Raw genomic sequence first — 23,542 nt, 5'->3', positions numbered from 1 at the left:
TGCAGCTGCTTCGAGACCAGAAGCACTGAGACCCGAGCATCACATTATTGAACAGAAACCGCTGGAAGATATCTGCCTGTCCCACTGAGGTCTTCCGATGTTGGCAGATTCGCTGAATTCTTACAGCCGTTTGTTTTTAGATCCGGATATCAGAATCCACAATCGTTGTCTTTGCTTCCATTCCTAGATTGCCGAATGCTAGCACTGGACATGAGGTTGTGGAAACCAGTGACAGAAACAATCACTACATTGGCATTAACTTCAATTCCCACCAACGGCAGCCGATACCGCAGCTTACCGAGAATTCCAAAGGCTGAAATAAAAGGATAGTAAACTTCTCCTATCCGCAAAAGGACTGGATAACCCATGTCCGTGATAAACTGCCAATTGTGTTGCTCCTGAATTCACAGCTCCCTCGGAAACTCTGAGCTGATGTATTCAAAGCGGCCCGGATTTATAGAAATGATCAGTCTCCAGAGACACTGTTATGCCGCTGACTGACTACAGTCACTTGAACAATCATGGTGATTCAACACCATTCATTGTCTCTGGTGTAAATATTGGGACGACAGAGTCAAGCACTTCTAAATTCCTAGGCATTACCTCCGCGGTTCCTCACCTAGTGAGAAGAATGCCGGAGCTCCATTGATAAAAACCCGAAGCAGTCACATTTACAGATTTCACTTTTTCTCCGCTCGTTAACCACTTGTGAATAGAGTTCAACGACACGTCCGAACCCAAACTTCTCTCCCTGTGGTTTTTCGTTTTCAACATCATCCTGGACGCACGCACACACACGCAGAATGACCGTGTTCGGATGAACACGATGCTGATGTACGAAAGATAACAAAATTTGCAGATGCTGGAAATCCTCAGAGGAAGGCAAACACACAAAGTGCTGGGAAAAAAATCTGGAGATGTTGCTGATGTAATTGGATCATAAGGGCATCTCAGACCAGCCAGAACTCAAAGGAAGGAATGCTTCGATCTGCAAAGGGAATATTAATAATAAATATTAAACATAGGTCTCTAAATTGGGAAATGAATCGACGTAGGATGGATGAAAGTGAATGAATGAAAGACAAGCATCATATGCTATATTATAACTGTGTGAAAAAGACAGAGGGTCAGACCGACAGATTGACAGTGGCACACGCTGCAACGGCCGCTTCACACAAACGTCTGGCACATACCTCTCCCTCACTGACCGACTTTCCTTCTCTTACCAACAGGGAAAACTTCAATCAACTCCGATTTTCCCGCCTGTGGAGGCACCGGAGCAGTCGCTCCTCTCTGACACGCAAGGTGTGTTACAAAGCACAGAGATACCGACAGCTCATTAGTTCCACAGTTTCAGACAACAGAGAAATTCAGATTCAGTCCCAGACTGAACTCAAGACCCAGACACAGATTACCAGCACAACGGCTACACTGAAACACAGATGGTTATCATTTCTATTGACCTCGGCACCACTGTCCTACAGTAGAGATACAGCCCCAGCCTCCATATCCACACCCACGGGATTAGCAGTGTCAGTGTGAGTTCAGTATTGGGCCAACAGCTGGAAAATTGGGAAATTATGAATGTGGTATTGGAAGAACTTAAGAAAGTTTCGGATAAGCGCGCGGTGTTCTGGACGATATGCGTGTGTCAGAATTAGTCAGCAGGTTAATATCAGACTGTCAGGCGGGGCCGGTTGCGGTAGGACTCAAGTACAGACCAATGAATGTTCTTTTACCAGGATTTTATTAGTCTATCAACACCAGGAGGCAGGGACGTAGCCGGAATGGCAGGCGGAGGTCTTACCCGGGAAAAGCTGTCCGGCGAGGGAAGACGATTACGGATGCTTCAGGCAAGAATCAGGTTCCAAACAGGCAGAATCCGGAAACACAAAATTCAACAATTTCAGTTGGCAGTAGTCACTATCAACAAGAATTCAACAAATTCACTATCGCAGGCTGGAACGACTCAGTTCAGGACCTGGACGAAGAGGCAGAGAGTATGAGTCGAGGCAGGGTTTAAGTGGACCGGGTAATAAGCGAGAACAGAAACAGTTGGGTGAGTGCTATTGAGGAGATAAGTGGGTAATTGGCGAGAGTCCAAATAGGGAAGAGGCTGGTTCAAAGCCCACAGGCCAGGTGAAAAAACGTAGAATTTAAGGGCTGTCGTGGTCAAGAGTTATCAGCTGAGCCCCTTTGACCCAGTGTTCAGGGCAGATCCTTAATAGAAACCTGTCTGCTCAGATCCCGGGAGGTCTCCTATGGAGGGACATGAGTGGTGAACTTGATCTTCTATAGTGACCATTTCTTCATTTTTCTGGATTGTGTTTTCATTTAACTTCAGTGCTATGCACTCCTTATTAATTTTACACATGCTGTCATGGAGTGCTGAATCCTGGTTTCGTTGTACAAAGTATATCCTGGGGAGATATTTTACTTGACCCCTCTCCATCCCGATGTTCACCCATGACCTACCAACTTGTACTTCTTCCTCCGCAATCCACTCTACATTCCTTCCTTTGTCTTTGCATCATTTTTTTCCACAGAAATGCTAATACTTCAAGAGCATCGGGGACAGAAGTGAGTATACTGTAGACTTTATTACTAAGGAGAAAATGTGTTTTGGAAACTGAAAGTTCTGAAGGTAGATAAGTCTCCCGGACAGATGGTGAACACCCCAGGCTTCAGAAAGAGGTAGCCGAAGAGTTTGCGCAGACATTATAGCCAGAGAGCACTACAGCACAGAATAATGCCATTCTGCCAATCTATTCTGTGCCAATCCGTCTATCCGCCGAGTTCAAGCAACCTCCACTGGGACCATATTCCCCCATACCCCTCGCACCATGAACCCATCCAAAATTCTTTTACATGTTGAAATCGAACCTGCCACTTGCTCTGGCAGCCCATTCTACAGTCTCATCTCCTCTGAGTGAAGAAGTCGCCCATCATCTTTTTCTTAAAGAACGAGTAATGTCCTTTCAAGAATCACTAGATTTGGGAATGGGTGGGGCGGACTACAGAGTTGTAAATATCAGCCCATTCTTTAAGAAGCGAATGAGGCCGAAGAAAGGAAATCATAGGACATTTAGACTGACCTTAGTGGTTGGGATGATCTTGGAGTCCATTAACGATGATTTTTCGATGTACTTGGAAGAGCATAATAAAGTAGGCCAACGTCAGCATAGTTTCCCTCAGAGGAAATCTTGCCTGACGAAGCTGTTGGAATTCTTTGATGAAATAGCAGGCAGGATAGAGAAAAGAGAAGTAGTAAATGTTGTTTGTTTGAATTTTCAGATGGTCTTTTACAAGTTGCTGCACATGAGGCTCCTTAACAATACAACAGATCAGGGTATTACAGGAAAGATACTGGCATGAATGAGGATTGGTTTACTAGCGGGAGGCAAAGAGTGAGCTGTTATATTTGCTGCCCGTAACTAATGGCGTTCTGCTGGGGTCGGTATTGAGACCAATCCTTCTCATGTTAGATTTCCTTGATCCGTTGAGAGAATTGAAGGCTTGGTTACCAACTTTGCAGTTGATATGAAGGTAGGTGCCGGGCAGGTAGCTTAGAGTAAAACTGGTGTCTGCAAAAGGACTCGGACAGGTTTGGAGAAGAGGCAATAAAGTGGGAGATGGAATACACTGTGGGGACTGTGGTCTACTGTCTGGTACTCAAGTTCTCTCAGCATTACGGTGGACGAACATTATTAGAAAAACACTGCGATATAATATGGGTTTCATTTTGTTACATTCAAAAATGCTATTTTAGTACTACAAGTACATTTCCACAGTGGTGGAAAAGTGCCCTATCTCCCCTCGCCAACTGTAAAATCCCTTCCAACTCCTGCTTCATTCCACATTTCGTAAACCCCTCCGACCCCGACAGCATTCGCCATCTCTGCAAAACCCTCTACCATCCACCCTGGTGCATTCAGGTGGCAGCTGACACGATGAAGACACTGCCCGTGCCATATGACAGGGTTCATAAAACACCCTCACACTTCCTGTTTGTAAACCGATTTGCATGGTTATCTTGACTAAACCTCTTCCCACATTCCTCCTGAAAAAATATATATTCCCTTTTCTCAGTCCCTTTATGCCGGCCATATCTGTTCCCAGTATGAGGTTTTCCCCTTCCGGGACACCAGAGATGTCCCTTCATAGAGAGGGTATTCCTTCCTCCATCATTGATGCTGATCTCAGTCCAATCGGTTCTGTTTCCTGAAAATCCGCCTTCGCTCCATCTTACCGTCCACTTAACATTGGCAGAATCCCTCTTGTCCTTACCTGCAAACCCACGAGACATCGGTGGCAGACTCTCCAGTTTAGAGTAATGAGCAGAGCTGGAATAATTAGGCCAGCTCCTTTGGCAATGGGAGTTGCGGGGATGGCCAGGAAACGTGAGTAGACTTGTCCATGTATAGGCAGCCTGGATCAAACCAGTTTCCTGTGCTTTGTCGGGGTGACGTCAGTCTTCCAGCCTCCCGGACGGCCATATCTGTACCCGGTGGGTGGAGCTGCAGCTCCTAAGGGACCACGTTAGGGAACGGGAGTTGCGGCTCGATGACTTTCGTCTGGTGAGGGAGAGAGGAGGTGATAGAAAGGAGTTAAAGGCATTTGGACACACAGGGGCCACGGGAGATAGACAAGTGGGAAACAGGAGAGGGAAGGGGAAGTGCCAGGTACTAGAGAGTACCACTGTGGCTGTTCCCCTGAACAATAAGTACTCCTGTTTGAGTACTTGTGGGGGGGGGGAGTCTACCTGGGGATGCAACTGTGTCCGTGCCTCCGGCACTGTCCGGCCCTGTGGCTCAGAAGGGTAGGGAAAGGAAGAGGAAGACAGTAGCACAAAGGTAGCAATCTCTGTATTATTGCCTGTGCCACGATACAGTTAGTATAGGAATGGAATGAGGTGAAGGTTAAATGCGTGGCTGAGGGATTAGAGCATGGCACAGGAATTCATATTTCTGGGTCATTAAGACTTCTCTTGGGGCAGGTGTGACCTGTACAAAAAGGATGGATTGCACTTGAATCTCAGGGGGACCAATATCCTGTTTTGGAGATTTGCTAACGCTACTGGGGAGAGTTTAAACTGGAAAAAACTCATCACCTTATTCCAACTTTGCTCATTTTTCATTTTTTTTTTAATTTATTTTTTATTGAAATTCATCATTGAACTGACATTTCCATAAGATGTATTTCAGACATTGTACAAATATATCATATAATCACATATGTTACAAAACTCCACATAGTATTTATCTGAGGTAGACACTTATAGAAAACAGTGGAAAGAAACTAAAATAAGCAAATTGAAAAATAAACTATGTACACGTAGAGAGGGATTTTTTCTAATAACATATTCATTGATATGTGAGAATAAAATCAGGCCTGTGAGGCATTGTGTAGTTAACCCATTTTACCCAGTATGAATCAAATTGTTCCAGCTAATGATTAAAATATGCTGTTATATTCTCCAATTTGAAAATGCCAATTGTAATTTCCATTCATGAATCTAAATGTGGGCTCTCCTGTGATAACCATTTCCTAGTAAGAGTCTTTTTAACAGCCACCAAGAGTATATTCGTCAAATATTCATCAATTGTATACCATTTGATTCTCATTCGGAAGGAATTTGTCAGCTATGTCCATGATAACTCCTGTTCTGTCGGAAGAATAGAAAAGTTTCGCCAAAGAATGTTCAGTGCCTTTAAGCCGTTTCATTTTCTTCATCAGGAATCCTTCGAACAAAACATACTTCGTCGGGGAGGAGCAGTAACACGACCTGAAAGAGAATTTAAATTGTTTCAAGAAGTCTTTCCTAAGCGACTGGGTAAAAGTTTGGACTTTCGTATTACCACTTATGAGAACTGTTTTTGCATTATCGTTTTAAGAACTGCTTTCGGATTCTCGCTTTAAGAAGTGTTCGAGCTGCCATATCGCAGCTGACTTCCGGTTGTTAATCGTTTGATTACTTTTTGTTTATTTAGCAGTGTTTAATAAATGTCTTAATTGTTATAAAAACCATGTTTTTGCTGTTTTCGTTGTTGCTGGATTGTAACATATTCATCTGAACTTTGGAAAAGTCTGTAACAAGATCCCGCATGACAGCTCATCTGGAAGGATAGGTCACGTGGGATTCTCGGAGAGCTGGTGAGCTGGATTCTCACCGGGTTCAATGACTGAGGGTGACTGAAGATGGATTTAACGAATGGATGTCCGTGACGAGTGGGAAGTGCATGTCAGTGTCGAGGCCTCGTTAATTAGATATTCATGTCATTGATTTGTATATGATTGTACATGGCATGGTTAGAAAGTTTGATATTAAATTCAGGAGTCTGCTTCATATTGCAACAGGTTACAATGAATTTTCCCAACTTACTGTTTCGGATGTATGGCGGGTCTACATTGTGCTTAACAAGGTACCATATAACTATCTGATAATAGCCAAGTGATATGTCCAAAGAAATCTTGACCGAGTTTAGATTATAATAATGGTCTTAAAGTTCTGCCGGAGATAACATAGTGGTTCAGAACAAGATGTCATGATGCTATGTGTGAGATTGCATTGTTAAGGATGTCAGAGTGATTCTATATAGACTCAAACCATGTATTGCCACTTTTGTCAATGCCAGGGGATGTAAAACTGAAAGGAGATGGTGAGAATCAGGTGTGACTGAGAAATCTGTATAATTCAGTGACGAGAGCAGTGGATGTCCCATTAATCAGCAGAAATGTTTCAACCCACACTGCTGTAACAGCTGTCCATTACTCACCATAGCGCCACCAGTGGTAGGAGGGCCAAAGCAGTGGGCGCTGTCTGCTCAACCTGCCTTGCCATTGCATTGATACATCACTCCCGGTCGAGGACACAAGATTGACTCCGAAAAGGGAATTGTGTGCAACATAGCACGTAGGGACCCCGGAAGTCCCGGCACGGTGTACAATAGATGGAGAGCGCGGAAATCGATGGGCTCAGCTGGATCAGGCCCTGTCAGGGCTTCAGTGGACAGGCTCACGATGTTTGGAAGTGTTTGCCTCAGTTTAATAACAAAACCGTGTTCTCCTGTAAACCCCAATTAATGTTTGACCCTCCTGTTATTTGTTTTGTTACAGAGAAACAAAAGCTGATCACACTTGTCCTCACAATGGGTCAATGCGCGGGCAGGCGAGGACTTCCAGTGCCTTCAACATCGGGAAAGCTCACGGGTATGTTGGCGAATTATTTTAATTTATAAATACTCTGCTGATTCCGCGTCTGTATTTAATTCAATATTGGGAATTCACAAAGTGTTTGTGAAAACTGATCAGAGAGATAAGAGAGAGAGTTAACATTTCTGGGGAAATACAGTCAAACGTAGAAGGTGTACAATTACCGTCTGCTGCTGCTCCTCTAACAGATTGTGATGCCCATTGAAATAGCGAGTTACTCTAGAAGAAATGACATTCTGCAGATGCTGAAAGTTTTGGGCAATAAAACGACACACGAAATATTGACAGAACTCAGCAGGTCAGGCAGTATCCATGGAGAGGAACAAAGATTTGACATTCCGGATGAGGACCACAATGAATGGAAAGTAATGTGGCAATATCTAGAATTTCTGTTCCCTCATTTCCAGTCCGATGAAGGGCCTTGGCCCAAAACGTTGATTGCTTATTCTCCTCCATCCCCATATACATTTAGTTCGCATTGTGTTTGGTGATCTTTAGGTTCCAAAGTGAAGTTACTGTCCAGTATGAGGTCAGTAATTTCTTTAATGCTCCTCATTTTCCTTTACAGGTCCGGGCTCAGTGATCACGGAGCTCCTGGCAAGCTGGGGCGATTTCCAGCTGCTGCAGTTGACGGACTTCTACCGGGACAGGTTGGAGCAGGCGATGGAAGGACGGGTTCACGGAGTGAGTCTGGCGTTAAAGGCTGAGAAACAGTTCAGCAGAGAGGAACATCGGGTGAGTGGGAGGGGGAATGGGTTTGAATTTTCCCACATCACTGGACTGATGGCCGTAGGATCTCTGACTCAACGGATATTAAATAAGATAAAAGAATAACTGGGAAATAAATACTCCACTTGCAATCCGGAACATGTGAATCTGAACCAGAGATGGAAAGAGGTGAAAAGAACCCGCGGACTGGTAGGGAGCTGCTCGATGTTCAGAGTGAGTTGAGCAAGTAACAGCATTAATTGCAAATATGACAGGAAGTTTCAATCTGTGAAAAATATACAGAGTGACGGCAGGATGTCAGTGAGAACCGGGACATCATCAGTGAATGCCACAGGAGCCTGGGTGTGTTCAGTTCTGGGTGGAGATAATTCTGTTACAATCTGTAACTGCAAACAGTGTGAATCGGGGAACATTGCCATGTTGCAACGTGTAATCACTGAGAAAACCTCTACTGGAAAAGGGAAGCGAAAGGTGTCAGATGTCAGCCAGTAATCCGCTGTCATTTTAGACACTGGCGGACTGAGGAGATGAACCACATCATAAATTCTGCAACTTCTCTGAGGCTGTTCAGTCTGTTATATAATATAAAATCCTCCAGTTTTATTTCTTCCTCTGTGATCGTTATTTTATGATTTCTGTTTTACACCGTCAAATCCGGTGAGGGATTATTTATGGAATTGGAGCCACGTCAATGAAGCGGTCATAGACCAGCCAGGATCTCATTGACTGGTGGACCAGGTTCTCAGTGAATGTCCCTCCCTGTGCTCTGCACTCAGAATGTACACTCCATGTCCAGACAGGATCGGCACCCGTCCGGGTGACTGCTCAGTCTGATCCCGTTACACAGCACATCATTTACTTCTCATTCTCTGTGTGAATCTGTCAGTCCCCAATGTGTTCACCGTTACTCTTCACAGAAAATCTCTGATCTCGCTGATAAGGGAGAGCGGGCGGACAGTTCTAAACTCCTCCTGAGCCTGGTGATGGAGAAAGGATCCCACGCCCTTAGGGTGATGTGGGAAACCTTTATGAAAATGTGGAATGATGTTCCAATGTTGGACAAAATACTGAACGAAATACAGATATATGGTGAGAAAATATCAGAGATTAATTAAAATTTGGATTGAATAGAGCACACTTTAAAATTTTACACATCATTCCCTCAATGTGTTTAAATTCAAACAGGTTGTGATCCCTCCCATCGATCAAATACCGCTCAAGGTTTAATCAAGGTTCTCAGTGAGCTGAAAGGTAAGTGAACGTGCATTGAACATTGAAGAGTGTAAAACAGGAATAGGTCATTAGTCATATAATATTGTGCCGAACCAGCTGAGAGGTAAATCTACATAACCCAACTCTAATCTCTCCTTCCTGCACCATGTCCATACTCCTCCATCTTCCTTACATCCATGTGTCTACCCAAACGTCTCTTAAAAGCTTCTAATAATTTGTCTCTATCACCTTACCGGGCAGTGTGGTCCATGCAGCCACGGCTCTCTGATGAATAAAAAAGCTCTCCCTCACATCCTGCTTCATTCTACAGCATCTCACCTTCAATACATTCCCTCTGGTAATAGACATTTCAACCGCGACAAACTGGTGATCGCTGTCCACTCTATCTCTGCCTCTCATAATGTTCTCAACCTGTGTCAGAGCTCCCCTCGGTCTCCGACGATCCAGAGCAAACAATCTAACTTCATCCAGCCTCTCATCATAGCACATGCCCTCTGATCCAGGCAGCATCCCGGTAAACCTCTTCTGCTCCCTCTCTAAAGCCTCAACATCCCTCCGGTAGTGGGGCGGTATGCAATAGCCCAGAGCAGAGTTCATTAAGTTGAAACTTGACCTCTGTTTCCACCAACGGTTGTAAGTTGCGTACGGCGGTTAGGTTGTTGAGCCACAGGGATCTGACCAGGTAAATATGGGCACTGTGACAGACAACACAGTGAGACACATGGAAGCATGTTTCTTAGAGCAAATGTTTTCAAAGGTCATTTTGAGGAAAGAGGCAGAGAGCTGGAGAGTTTGAGGAAATTGTTCACACCGCTCCAGGGCCTACAAATTCCTCCACAGCGAGTCTACGTGGAGAAAGGGAGAGGGTGATATGGAAAATGGAATTAAAAACTTATATTTCTTCACACAAGATGTCAAAATCTTCTCTTGACAGCCACTGCCCTCTCCTGAACAGACTCTTTCTTAACCGTTTTCTAAACTTCCCCCAGCAGATTATCTTTTCTTAGAGTTGGGCGTCCACTGAAGTTCCAGTCACAGAATAGTAATAATAGCATCACTTTAATTAGAAAATCAGGTGACATCCTAACTGGTCTGTTCAACCACAGAGCAGAATTGTGTTCACATCTGCACCCCCTAGTGCAAACACTGCTACAGTGTTAGAGAGGGTGAGATTGGGGGACATATTCCTCAGCTCAGTCCACAGAAGCTGAAATTCATGTCTGCCGGTGTTGTGCGCTGGACACTGTCGAAGGGTGAGAGATGGGAATTAGGACAGAGAAACCAAGGGTTATGGGATCGCAGCAAGGAAGGTGAAAATGACTGAAAATATCTCTAAATAATATTGCAATTAGTTAAACTATGACTGTCTGGATGGAAAGCTCAATACATCTATAGGCCCATCATGACTGTGAAAACGGAGGCCGGGGCAGTTCCTGGGCTCAAGAGATTGTGAGGCTTCATCACTGCAGACTGAGTTAGATCACTCAACTGCACATTTAACAGAGGAGAGAGCTTAGGAAAGACAAACATCACAAAACTTATTAATATTGCATCAGCCCATGTTTTACCTGATTATTCAAAGCTCTCAACAGAAATATAAGGAACCTCGGCCAGAACCCTGGTACTGTCTCTCTCAATTACAAGAACAAATTCCAAAGATGATAATTTAAATATGGGACCAGAGTGAGATGAATCAGGATGTTTACAAACTACTCACCTCTGTTAATGCTGTTCCAGTCCACATCATATCAATGAAACCCCTCAGTTTCTCTGCACCATGGGTTTGGTAAATCGCTACAAGCTTTTTGTTCACTATTCCTCATGTTGTTTGCCGAGGGAACAAACACGACAGTGAAATTCCTACAGCCATTTCTGTACGTGAAACAGAATCTCTCCATGCCTATTGAAGAACACCATTTCTACCACTGTCATATTCTCTAAAGAAAATATGTCTACAATTAATGTTTTCCTACGCCCCCAATTACAGCCGAACACTTTGAATGGAGACCCCACACACCCCTGACAGGGTTCAGATACACTGCGAGACGGCACACAACCTCTGACAGGGTTCTGACACAGTTTGAGACCCCACACACCCCAGAAACGGTCCTGACACACTGTGAGACCCCACACATCTCTGACATGGTCCTGACAGACTGTGTCACCATCACACCACTGGTAAGGTCTTCTCACATTATGAGACCTCACAGATCGCTGGCAGGGTCCCGAAACTCTGTGAGACACCATTTATCGCGAACAGGGTCCTGACACACTTTGAGACCACACTCATCGCTGGCAGGTCCTGACACACAGCCAGACACCAGACAACCCTGACAGGTTCCGGGCATACTGTGGGACCACACACACCCCTGACAGGGTCCTGACACATTGTGAATCCCCACCCACTAATGACAGGGTCCTGACACACTGTGAGACCACACACACCCCTGACAGGGTTCGGACACATTGTGAATCCCCACCCACTAATGACAGGGTCCTGACACACTGTGAGAACCCACAAACACCCCTGACAGGGTCCTGACACACTGTGAATCCCCACCCACTAATGACAGGGTCCTGACACACTGTGAATCCCCACCCACTAATGACAGGGTCCTGACACACTGTGAATCCCCAACCACTAATGACAGGGTCCTGACACACTGTGAGACCACACACCCCTGACAGGGTCCTGACACATTGTGAATCCCCACCCACTAATGAGAGGGTCCTGACATACTTTGAGACCACACTCATCGCTGGCAGGTCCTGACACACAGCCAGACACCAGACAACCCTGACAGGTTCCGGGCATACTGTGGGACCACACACACCCCTGACAGGGTCCTGACACATTGTGAATCCCCACCCACTAATGACAGGGTCCTGACACACTGTGAGAACCCACAAACACCCCTGACAGGGTCCTGACATACTGTGAATCCCCAACCACTAATGACAGGGTCCTGACACACTGTGAGACCACACACCCCTGACAGGGTCCTGACACATTGTGAATCCCCACCCACTAATGAGAGGGTCCTGACATACTGTGAGAACCCACAAACACCTGGCAGGGTCCTGACACACAGTGAGACACCAGACAACCCTGACAGGTTGCGGGCATACTGTGGGACCACACACACCCCTGACAGGGTGCTGACACATTGTGAATCCCCACCCACTAATGGCAGGGTACTGACATACTGTGAGACCACACAAACACCTGGCAGTGTCCTGACACACAGTGAGACCACACGGACACCTGGCAGGGTCCTGACACACTGTGAGACCCCACAAACACCTGGCAGGGTCCTGACACATTGTGAATCCCCGCCCACTAATGACAGGGTCCTGACACATTGTGAATCCCCACCCACTAATGACAGGGTCCTGACACAGTGTGAGACCCCACAAACACCTGGCAGGGTCCTGACACACAGTGAAACCCCACCCACTAATGACAGGGTCCTGACATACTGTGGGACCACACACACCCCTGACAGGGTCCTGACATACTGTGAGACCCCACAAACACCTGGCAGTGTCCTAACACACAGTGAGACCACACGGACACCCAGCAAGTTGCTGATACACAGAGAGACCCACGCACGCCTGACAGGATCCTGTCACGCTGTGAGACCCCACACACCCCTGACAGGGTTCCGACACAGACACCCCACACACCCCTCGCAGATTCCTGACACAATGGGAGACCCCACACACACCTGACAGGTTCCAGGTACACTAGGAGACCCCCACACACCTCTGAAAGCGTCCTGATACACTGAATCCCCACACACACCTGACTGGTTCCTGACACACTGTCAGACAGCTCATGCCCCTGACAGGGTCCGGACACACTGTGAATCCCCACCCACTAATGACAGGGTCCTGACATACTGTGGGACCTCACACACCTCAGACAGTGTCCCAACACACCGTGAGACACCACTCACCACTGACAGGGTCCTGACACATTGTGAAGCCCCTAACACCACTGACAGGGCCTTGACACATTATGACACCCCACACACCCCTGACAGGGTCCAGACACGCCGTTAGACACCACAGAACCTTGGCAAGGTCCTGATGCACTGTGAGTCTCCACACACCCCTGACAGGGTCCAGACAAGCCTTTAGACACCACAGAACCTTGGCAAGGTCCTGATGCACTGTGAGTCTCCACACACCCCTGACAGGGTCCAGACACGCCGTTAGACACCACAGAACCTTGGCAAGGTCCTGATGCACTGTGAGTCTCCATACACCCCTGACAGGGTCCAGACACGCCGTTAGACACCACACAACCTTGGCAAGGTCCTGATGCACTGTGAGTCTCCACACACCCCTGACAGGGTCCAGACAAGCCTTTAGACACCACAGAACCTTGGCAAGGTCCTGATGCACTGTGAGTCTCCACACACCCCTGACAGGGTCCAGACACGCCGTTAGACACCACAGAACCTTGGCAAGGTCCTGATGTACTGTGAGTCTCCACACACCCCTGACAGGGTCCGGACAAGCCTTTAGACACCACACAACCTTGGCAAGGTCCTGATGCACTGTGAGTCTCCACACAGCTCTGACAGGTTTCCAGTACTCTGTGAGACCCTACACATCCCTAGCCAGTGTCCTGAGACACTGTGAGACCCCACACGTCCCTAACAGGTTCCCGGCACTCTGTGATAACCTACATGTCCCTGACACACTGAAATCAGATCTTATCAGGGAGATTATTGTAATGATCCCTTTTGAGGCAGCTAGGGACTGCATAATAGAATAGGATACGCAATATAATGTAGCAGAAGTGAGAGGAAAGCTAGTTGATTTGGAAGCTTCTAAAACCTAACAATAGGTAACAAAAAGAAGCATAAAGAAGGGATGAAGACAAAAGAAATAAGTTATAGTCTATCACACAGAAAATGATGGAGAAACTCAGCACATCTATGGAGAAAGTAGAATAAACGTTTCGGGCTGAGAACATTCGATGGGACTGGAGATAAAACGCTGAGGAGTCGATTTGAAAGCTGGCGGGCGGGGTGGGAGGGGAGAGAGAAATGCCAGGCGATAGGTGAAATTTGGAGAGGGAGGGATGAGCAAAGAGCTAGGAAGTTGGTTAGTAAAAGAGACAGAAGGCATGGAAGAAAGGAAAATAGAGGGTGGAGAGAGCAAAAGAGGGAGGCGTAGTTGATCTCGATATGGTCTGTTGTCTCTCGATGAAACCAGACATAGAGTGGCGAACCGTTTCGCCGAGCGTCTGCACTGTGTCCGCCAGAACAAGCGTGATCTCCCAGTGGCCACCCATTTTATTTCCACTTCCCATTCCCATTCCGATACGTCAGTCCATGACATCCTGCACCGTCAGGATAATGCCACACTTGGGTTGGAGGAACAATACCTTTTGAGCAGCGTCCAACCTGATGGCATGAATATCAATTTCTTAAGATTCCAGAAAGGCTTCCTCTCCCCCTTCACCGTTCCCCATGCCCTCGTACGTCTCACATGTTATCCCCTCGCCTGTCCATCGCCTCCCTCTGGTGACCCTCCCCACCTTTTTCTTGCTTCCATGGCCTCCTGTCTCTATCAAGAATCAACTTCATACACTTTGCTTCATCCCCTCCCCTCCAAGTTTCACCTGTCACCTGTCACTTCTCTCTCCCTCCGCCCCCTCCCCCTCCACCTTCCGAATCTACTCCTCAGCTTTTTGTCTCCAGTCCTGCCGAAAGATCTCGAAAGAAAACGTCAGCTGTTCCACAGCTGCTGTCTGGCCTGCTGAGTCCCTCCAACATTTTGTGTGTGTTGCTTGGATTTCCAGCATCTGCAGATTTTCTCTTGTTTGTGGAATTACAGGCCAGTTTGCCTAACCTAAGTGATTGAAGCGTTGGAGTCTATCCTCCTCATATTTTACAGCACCACCCAGCTTTGTGTCATCTGCAAATTAGCCAATGTTTCTTTTAATCCCTTCATCTAAATCAGTAATGTATTTTGTAAATAGCTGCGGTCCCAGCACCAACCCTTGTGGTACCCGACGAGTCACTGTCTGCCATTCTGAAAAGTACCCATTAATCCCTGCTCTTTGTTTCCTGACTGCCAATTAATTTTCTATCCATGTAAATACCCTACCCCCAATACCATGTGTTTTAATTTGCCCACTAATCTCCTATATGGGACCTTATCAAAGGCTTTCTATAAGTCCAGGTACACTACATCCATTGGCTCTTTCTTGTCCATTTTCATAGTTAGATCCTCAAAAAATTTCAGAAGACTAGTCAAGCATGATTTCCCCTTCGTAAATACATGCTGACTCGGATCCTGTTACTGTTATCCACATGTGCCGTTATTTCATCTTTTATAATTGACTCCAGCATCTTCCCTACCACTGATGTCTGGCTAACTGGTCTATCATTCCCTGTTTTCTCTCTCCCCTCTTTGTTAAAAAGCGGGGTAACTTTAGCTATCCTCCAATTCTCAGGAACCGATCCTGAATCTATAGAACATTGGAAAATAATTACCAATGCGTCCACGATTTCTAGAGCCACCTCCTTAAGTACCCTGGGATGCAGATCATAAGGCCCTGGGGATTTATCAGCCTTCAGTCCCATCAGACTACCCAACACCTTTTTCTGCATAATGTGAATTTCCTTCAGTCCCTCCATTATCCTATGTCCTCTGGCCACTATTATATTTGGGAGATTGTCTGTGTCTTCCCTAGTGAGGACAGATCCACAGTATCTGTTCAACTCGTCTGACATTTGCTCACTCTTCATAGTAAATTCACCTGTTTCTGCCTTCAAGGGCCCAACTTTAGTTTTAACTAACTTTTTCCTCTTCACATACCTAAAGAAGCTTTTACTATCCTCCTTTATAGTCTCCGCATATTGCCTTTTTTAGTAATCTTTTATTGTTCTTTAAATGTTCCCAGTGCTCTGGCTTCCCGCTCATCTTTGCTATGTTATACTTCTTCTCTCTTATATTTTATACTCTCCTTGACTTCCCTTGTTAGCCACGGTGAGAATCACTGATCCTGCCGCTCCCTCTCAAATTGTAGATTAAAACTTAACATATTATTGTCACAACCTCCTAATGGCTCCTTTACCTAGAGTTCCCTTATCAAATCCGGTTCATTACACAACACTACATCCAGAATTGCCTTCTCCCTGGTAGGCTCCAGCACAAGCTGCTCTGAGAATCCATCTAGAGGCCCTCCACCAACTCCCTTTCTTGGGGTCCAGTACCAATCTGATTTTCCCAGTCTACCTGTACGTTGAAATCCCCCATTACAACTGTAGTATTACCTTTGCAACATGCTAATTTTAGATCTTTATTCAACTTGCACCCTATATCCAGGCTACTATTTGGGGGTCGGTAGATAACTCCCATTAGGGTCTTTTTGCCCTTACAATTTCTCAGTTCTACCCATACTGACTCTGCATCTCCTGATTCTATGTCACTCCTTGCAAGGGACTGTATTTCATTCCTCACCAGCAGAGCCACCCCACCCCGTCTGCCCACCTGTCTGTCCTTCCGATAGGATGTATATCCTTGAATATTCATTTCCCTGCCCTGGTCCTCTTGCAGCCATGTCTCTGTTATTCCTACAACATCATACTTACCAACTTCCAACTGAAATTCAAGCTCATCTATATATAATATTTTTAATCCATTACTCCCCTTCTTGTCACATTGGTCCTATTGCACTTGGCCATACTCTCCGATCCCCTCCTGAGCTTTCTGCCCGTAAATTCTGATGTCTTTCTTAACTTTTCTTATTCACTCTTTCCCTTTAACTCCATCCTTATATTTCCAGTTCGTCTCCTCCCCACACTTATTAGTTTAAGCACACGCGTGTTGCAGTGGCAAACCTGCCTGCCAGAATGCTGGTCCCCTGACTGCTAAGGTGCAACCCGTCCCTTTTGTACAATTCATCCTTACCCCGAAACTGATCCCAGTGGTCTAAGAATCTAAAACCCACAGCTCTGCCAGTCGTCTGTCTCTTTGGCTTTGCTTCAGTGCCAATTTTTGACTCGCAGACCCGTCCACCTCTCAGACTGGCAGTGTCTTCTGTCCCAAGCTTCCAAGAGGGTGAACATGATTTCAAGAGGCACATCCCCCGGGGTCTCCTGTACTTCAAGCTTCCATCTCTTCCTCATCGTCGCCCCCGTTCTCTCCTCTGTTATCTTCGGATGTAACGATTTCACTGTAGGTCCTGTCCAGAAAACTCACGTTTTTCCTGGATGAACCTGAGGTCATCCAGTTGCCTCTCCAGTGCCCTAACACGGTCTTTCAGGATCTGAACCTGGACACGCTTTTCACAGTTGTAGCAGCCGGAAACACCATCAGTGTCCCTGACCACCCACATCAGGCAAGCATCACACTGAACCAATTTACCTGTCATCTCTTCACCACCTCTCACCCTCACCAACTGTGGCGTAGTCTCCTCCCTCAGCTTCCTCGCCAAAGACTCGCTCTTTCCTCACAAGGACCTTTCCTCAACAAGGCTGCTCCCCGAGTCAAAGCCGCAAAGCTCAACTCCTTTACTGGCCGCTCCGCTTGAGCTACCCCTCTATTTATTTGTCTGAGTTTTTCAAGCTGCTTGGTCACCTGAGCTCGATTGCTCAATCAGCTGCTTTCTGCTGATTCTGAGCTATTCAAATCTTGAATTATCTAATTAACTGCTTTCTGTTAAGATATTCAAATCGTAATTGACTTGATTGCACAGTCAAACTGCCAAAATCTCTCAAGCCAAAGACTCGCAGTTCCCTCACAAGGCTCTACCCTCGACAAGGCCGCTCCATGAGTCAAAGCCCCAAAGCTCCAGACCTCTACTGGCAGCTTTGCACTGGCCGCTCCACTTGAGCTACCCCTCTATTTATTGGTATCAGTCTTTCAAAACCGCTTGGTCACTTGACCTTGGTTGCCCAATCAGTTGCTTCTGCTGGGCTCCTTTACTGACCGCATTTGTTGATGATACAAAAATTGGCGAAGGGGCAGATAGTGCTGAGGAAGCAATGCGATTGCAGCAAAACTTCGACGAATTGGAAGAGTGTCGCAAATGGATTACAATGTTGGGGAATGAATGATAATGCATTTTGGCAAGAGAAACAATAGGGTGGACTATTATCTAAATGAGGAAAATGCTTAAACATCACAGTGTAATGAGACTTCATGCTGGCTGCTACCAAAATTCCTCGGTCTCTGCTCTCTTTAACTCCCGAGCTGTAAACAACATGGTTTTCAAACGTGTATTTAAAGCCATAGACCAGTGGTCTCTCCCGTTTCCACAGACGTTGGCTGACCTGTACTCACATCTACATTAGCGTCCTTCGACAGCTGTGATGCAGAGGGCAGGCCAACATGCTGCATAACTGTGGCTAACAGGACAACGGGTAGTCAAAACTGTCCAAACGTATCACTGGCACCCCCATCCCACCTCTCATCAGGGACGTATATACAGAACGGCTCTGGAAAAGGGCCAGCAGCGTTAGGAAGGATCCCACCTATCCTGCCTATGGGCTGTTTGCCCCGCCCCATGAGGGAGGAAGCTACATAGCATCCACAGCAGGACCACCAGACTCAAAATCAGTTACTTTCCTCAAGCAGTAAGACAGATCAACACATCCACAACTAACAACCGCACCCCACCACCAGAACGATTGAAAAAAAAATACTGAGTTTTCCATTGCATACACTATCTGAGTTTGAGCTTCATCAGAGCCAGAATAACAATTATTTCCTTCTCCTTTACACTCGTGTATATTCAATCTTGGATCTGTTGAGCATTTACAACACAGACTCTTTAAGAGACCCGGTACTGCAGATCTGCCGTCTCGAACCATTTTCTGGACGAACCCAGTGAGCTGAGCAGCATCTGTGATGATGGAAGTGGGGGGTGGGTGGATTGTCTGTGGTCTGTGTCAAAATGCTGACTGTCTCAATCTCCTGAACAAGACATTGACATTTTCTCCCCCAGCCACCCAGCCACAGAGCAGATGCTGATCAGCGAATATACTTCTTTGCATTTTGAATCAGTGATGTTGAGAGGGGAGGGGGGAGCTGTGATTCCCCGACCTGTTCCTTTGACAGAATGCCAACGTCCCTTTTCTCTATCTCCACACACACCTCTTCAACAATGGGGATTAAAAGTTTCTTCCACATGAACAGTGATATCTGTGGCTGTAGTGAGAGGGTGTCCAGTACGGGACAGTCGGGGGTCAGTAAACTACCAGGGAAATTCTCATCTTCACAGCACAGTTAATATGGAAATATGATGACCATGTGTTTATCCAGACCAGGCCTCTCTGTTCAGTCAGGGGACTGTTATGCAAATTTACTTTACTGTACGGACATTCATTGATTAATTCAACTAATGCAATAGCTTTGGGCTCACTCTTGTGTGCTTAAATAATGAGTTTTGAGTTGAGACATCTAACAGTTTGAACACTGTCTGTTCCCATTGAAGATGTTCAACAGAAACACATGGAGACTCTGCGGGCACAAACTGAAACACTGAGAGTGAACACGATCCTGGTGAGGGAGAAGGTGAAGGTTTTCCACCTGGTTGATCGATACGCTGAGCTCACGGTCATTTCTGCTGTTCGAGATCGGAGACTGGTTGAACATGAGCTGCTGGCAAGACGCAGAGACCACGAACTTTGGAGAGAGAAACATCTCCACGGAGAGATGGAAAAAATCCAGACTGATCAGTTATTCCAGAGCAGCTTTTCCCGAAGTAAATCCAAATCTGGGAGATCAGCAGCAGTGGCCGGAGTCGCGGGGATTGGGAAAACAACAATGGTACAAAAGATTGTTTATGACTGGGCCATGGGGAAGATATTCCAACAATTCCAGTTTGTCTTTAGTTTCAAATTCCGGGAGTTAAACTCCATTAACTGCAGAACAAACCTGAGGGAACTGATTCTGGATCAGTATCCTTACTTTGGGAATTTCCTGAGAGATGTCTGGAAGAACCCACAGGGATTGTTGTTCATATTCGATGGTTTGGATGAATTCAAACACAGAATCTATTTTGCAGATAAATGGAGAGATACAGAACCTAAGCACCAGTGTCCAGATCCCGAGTGCTGGTGTGAAGTGTCGGAAATTGTGTACAGTTTAATCCAGGGCAAGCTGCTCCCAGGGTGTTCGGTGCTGGTGACCACCCGCCCCACTGCGTTACATTTATTGGAAAAGGCAGATATCAGGGTCTGGGCAGAAATCCTGGGATTTGCTGGTGAGCAATGGAAGGAATATTTCATGAAGCATTTTGATGATCAGACGGTGGCGGCAGCTGTTTTCAAACACGTGAAGGAGAACGAGATCCTGTATACCATGAGCTACAACCCCTCCTACTGCTGGATCCTCGCACTTGCACTCGGCCCTTTCTTCACACAAAGAGACAGGGACCCACAGCAAATTCCCAAGACCATCACCCAACTGTATTCCTACTATATTTACAGCATCCTGAAAAACCACAGCCGTGAGATTGAGAACCCCCGTGATGTGTTACTCAGGGTTGGTCAGATGGCCTTCAGAGGAGTGTCCGATAAGAGAACTGTGTTTACAGATGGAGATTTCAACAACTACAATCTGCAGCCTTCCCAGATCCTGTCTGGGTTCCTGATGGAGCTTTTGGGGAGAGAGGATTCTGCCCAGTGCGTGGTGTACACATTCCCACACCTCACCATCCAAGAGTTTGCAGCTGCAGTCGCACAATTCCTGACTATACATCCCGAGGATATCCTGAAATTCATCACTGAAGCCCACAATACGACAGATGGGCGATTCGAGGTATTTCTCCGTTTTGTTGCTGGTCTCTCCTCCCCATTGACAGCTCGGGGTCTGGAGGAGTTTCTGGGTCCATTTCCTCATGAAACAACCTGCCGGGTGATGGACTGGGTGAAGGAGGAGGTTAAACGCCAGAGTGAAAACACATCGAGTGAAGCTGGTAAAAGGAGGCTCCTGAACACATTTCACTACCTGTTTGAGTCTCAGAATCGTGAACTGACTCAGACCGCACTGGGATCTGTGGAAGAACTTTCATTCAGTGGAATGACACTGATCCCAGTTGACTGCGCGGTCCTGTCTCATGTTGTCAGACTCTGTGATACAATAAAACGTCTCGACCTGTCGTACTGCCACATTTTGTGTGAGGGAATCCAGCAGCTGGGACCCTGGCTGCACAAGTTCCAGGTATTGAGGTAACTTAATTTTTCTCTCACTCTGAACTGTGAAATTGTTCCATTGTGTTGTTTCAATGTAAAGGGATTTGGGTAAAACTATAGTGAATATGATTGTGAAGAATTGTGACAAATGCGATCCCCCTTCCTCCTGTGAGATGTCTCTTCCCCAACTCCGTTCCTGCTGTGGAATCTCTCTTCTCCATCCTGCTTCGTCCTGTGGGATCTCTCTTTCACATCCCCCTTCCTCCTTCATGTCCCGTCTTTCCATCCTTTTCCTCAGATGGTGTCATTTCCCACCAACATTTCTCTATTCACAAATCTTCCTCACTGTGGGACTTTCTCCCCTTCAACCCTGTCCCTTCCGATCCACTCACAGGTCAGGAACACTTTCCTAACCATCGCGCAATGAGACAGAATATGAGGAGTTTACAAGGTCACACCGACAGACTAAATTACTGACATCAGTGAATCCCCTGTAACTGGTCAGTGAGGGACATTGACAGTGATGGGAACACTGATCAGTGATTTACTGAAGGGTTTAATGTTTCCTGAAATAACCGAGTGAGAGAAATTCCTTCTGACCCATTCATTAATTTGTCTGTTTCTGTTTAGTCTTGGACGGAATGACCTGGGAGATTCAGGAGTGAAACTGGTGTCTGCGGCTCTTGGGAACTCGGAGTGTAAAATACAGACACTGAAGTGAGTACCAGACTGTGGGAGATTGTGTTTACAGACACTGGGTGTCTGACACTGAACATTAATGTGATCAGTAATTGTGTTACTGATAAATTCTGGAAATTTGTACAGCCCCTGTCTCTCTGTGTCCTTCACCCTCAATCTATCTCTCATTTCCAGTCTGAACCATGTCGAACTTACAGATTCTGGTGCTGAGGATCTCGCCTCCGCTCTCAGTACAAACCGATCACTGATAGAGCTGGACCTGGGATGGAACCCGCTCACAGACCAGTCTGTCCCCGCTCTCCGCCGGCTCATACTGACCCACCCGAGTCTGGAGCAGATCATGTGAGTGTCTGTGTTAATGTTCAATGTGATAAAAATTTCATCAGATCCGCGGGTTTTCTGGTACCCCAGTACTCTGTTACTGACACGGTTATATAATCTGGTTTCTTTTTCATCTTTATTTTTCCATCCGTTTCAGGCTGGCAGTGGATAATTTCAGTGGGACTGGGGAGAATGAACTGGAGTCTCTACAGGAGTCTAGACCCGGACTGAGAGTGTACCTGTAAACGTCTGAATGTGTGAATATACCCGTCCACAAGATGGAGACAATTTGGCCGATACCCCCTCCCCCTTTTAACTCCCTCCCTTATCTTTCCGCACTCCAGAAGCAATTCGCAAGGTTTCAGAAATGACCCTGGATCTGCGGTGATCTGGGACACGGCCCTGAAGTGTGATTTGATAATCATCAGATCCGTGATGCAGAGTGACAGTGAGAAACGGGACTGATTATTCAAACTGCCCCTGGTTGTCGCCGGTCAGTTAATTGTGTGTGACTGTGAGTGAGTCGGGACCAGCTTATTTATTCCCGCACGTCAGCAGCTCACAAATCGTTTAATTTACATTTGTCGATGAAATCAATAAACCACTGTAACATCCTGTCTTCGTTTCGGACGAGTTTTATTTGAAGTTTATGCTGTCCCCCGCACCCTGGGTGCCTAGGATCTCATCTCCACCCAGCCCCCTTGCTGGGAAACTCACCCCCTCCTTACACTCCACAAAGAAAGGGAGGGGGGACAGAGAGAGAGCTGGCCTTATTTGGCGGTCCTGCATTTCTTTCCACTAGGAGGGGAATGCTAACGACACGGATATCTTAAGGACAGGGCAGGAGTTAAAAACGTCAGTATACGGAGCGGATTCTGTACATGGCAGAATATATTCTGTTAAATCATGCCAGTATTTCTCAGAGACAAACGTGTTGGTGGTTGCGCTCATAACTCACAAAACAGCGAGTGGCAGCCTTCACAGCCAATTGTATTCCTACAGCTACAATATTTCAAAATCTAACTGTTCCTCAGGTGGATTCAACAGCGGCTTTGCCCGTCATTAAGGTTTAAAAGTCCACAGCACGGGCAGGAAATTCTATTCATATACATTTAAAGAAATGTAATAGGGACATTTATGCGCGCACGCACGCACAACAGATGTGGGAAGATGGTTTAAGCGAT

General features: G+C 46.3%; 1 protein-coding gene across 2 annotated transcripts; it reads left to right on the top strand.

Annotated features, from left to right (window-relative positions):
• The first annotated feature begins 8,955 nt into the window (after positions 1 to 8,955).
• LOC132389436 (NACHT, LRR and PYD domains-containing protein 3-like) lies at positions 8,956 to 23,000 on the top strand. 2 transcript variants are annotated; one of them, XM_059961962.1, is made up of 6 exons: positions 8,956 to 9,030; positions 9,127 to 9,192; positions 19,637 to 21,374; positions 21,969 to 22,055; positions 22,212 to 22,379; positions 22,516 to 23,000. In XM_059961962.1, exons 1-6 carry the CDS (start codon positions 8,970 to 8,972, stop codon positions 22,601 to 22,603), a joined length of 2,208 nt encoding a protein of 735 aa, XP_059817945.1. In that variant the 5' UTR covers positions 8,956 to 8,969; the 3' UTR covers positions 22,604 to 23,000. The 2 variants fall into 2 exon arrangements, 1 of the variants encoding a protein (XP_059817945.1); XR_009510522.1 differs by lacking the exon at positions 22,516 to 23,000 and having other exon boundaries at positions 19,637 to 21,366; positions 22,212 to 22,351.
• The last annotated feature ends 542 nt before the right edge of the window (positions 23,001 to 23,542 follow it).

The sequence above is a fragment of the Hypanus sabinus genome, unplaced genomic scaffold, assembly GCF_030144855.1.
Source record: "Hypanus sabinus isolate sHypSab1 unplaced genomic scaffold, sHypSab1.hap1 scaffold_568, whole genome shotgun sequence".
Lineage (NCBI taxonomy): Eukaryota > Metazoa > Chordata > Chondrichthyes > Myliobatiformes > Dasyatidae > Hypanus > Hypanus sabinus.
The sequence above is the reverse complement of the archived record's forward strand: the minus strand, read 5'-3'. Positions and strand labels throughout refer to the sequence as shown.

Coding starts and splice junctions, on each gene's coding strand:
- LOC132389436 (XM_059961962.1), top strand. CDS start 8,970: ATGAAAATGTGGAATGATGTTCCAATGTTGGACAAAATACTGAACGAA. Junction 9,031..9,126: donor GAACGAAATACAGATATATG/GTGAGAAAATAT, acceptor AAATTCAAACAG/GTTGTGATCCCTCCCATCGA. Junction 22,056..22,211: donor TGTAAAATACAGACACTGAA/GTGAGTACCAGA, acceptor TCTCATTTCCAG/TCTGAACCATGTCGAACTTA.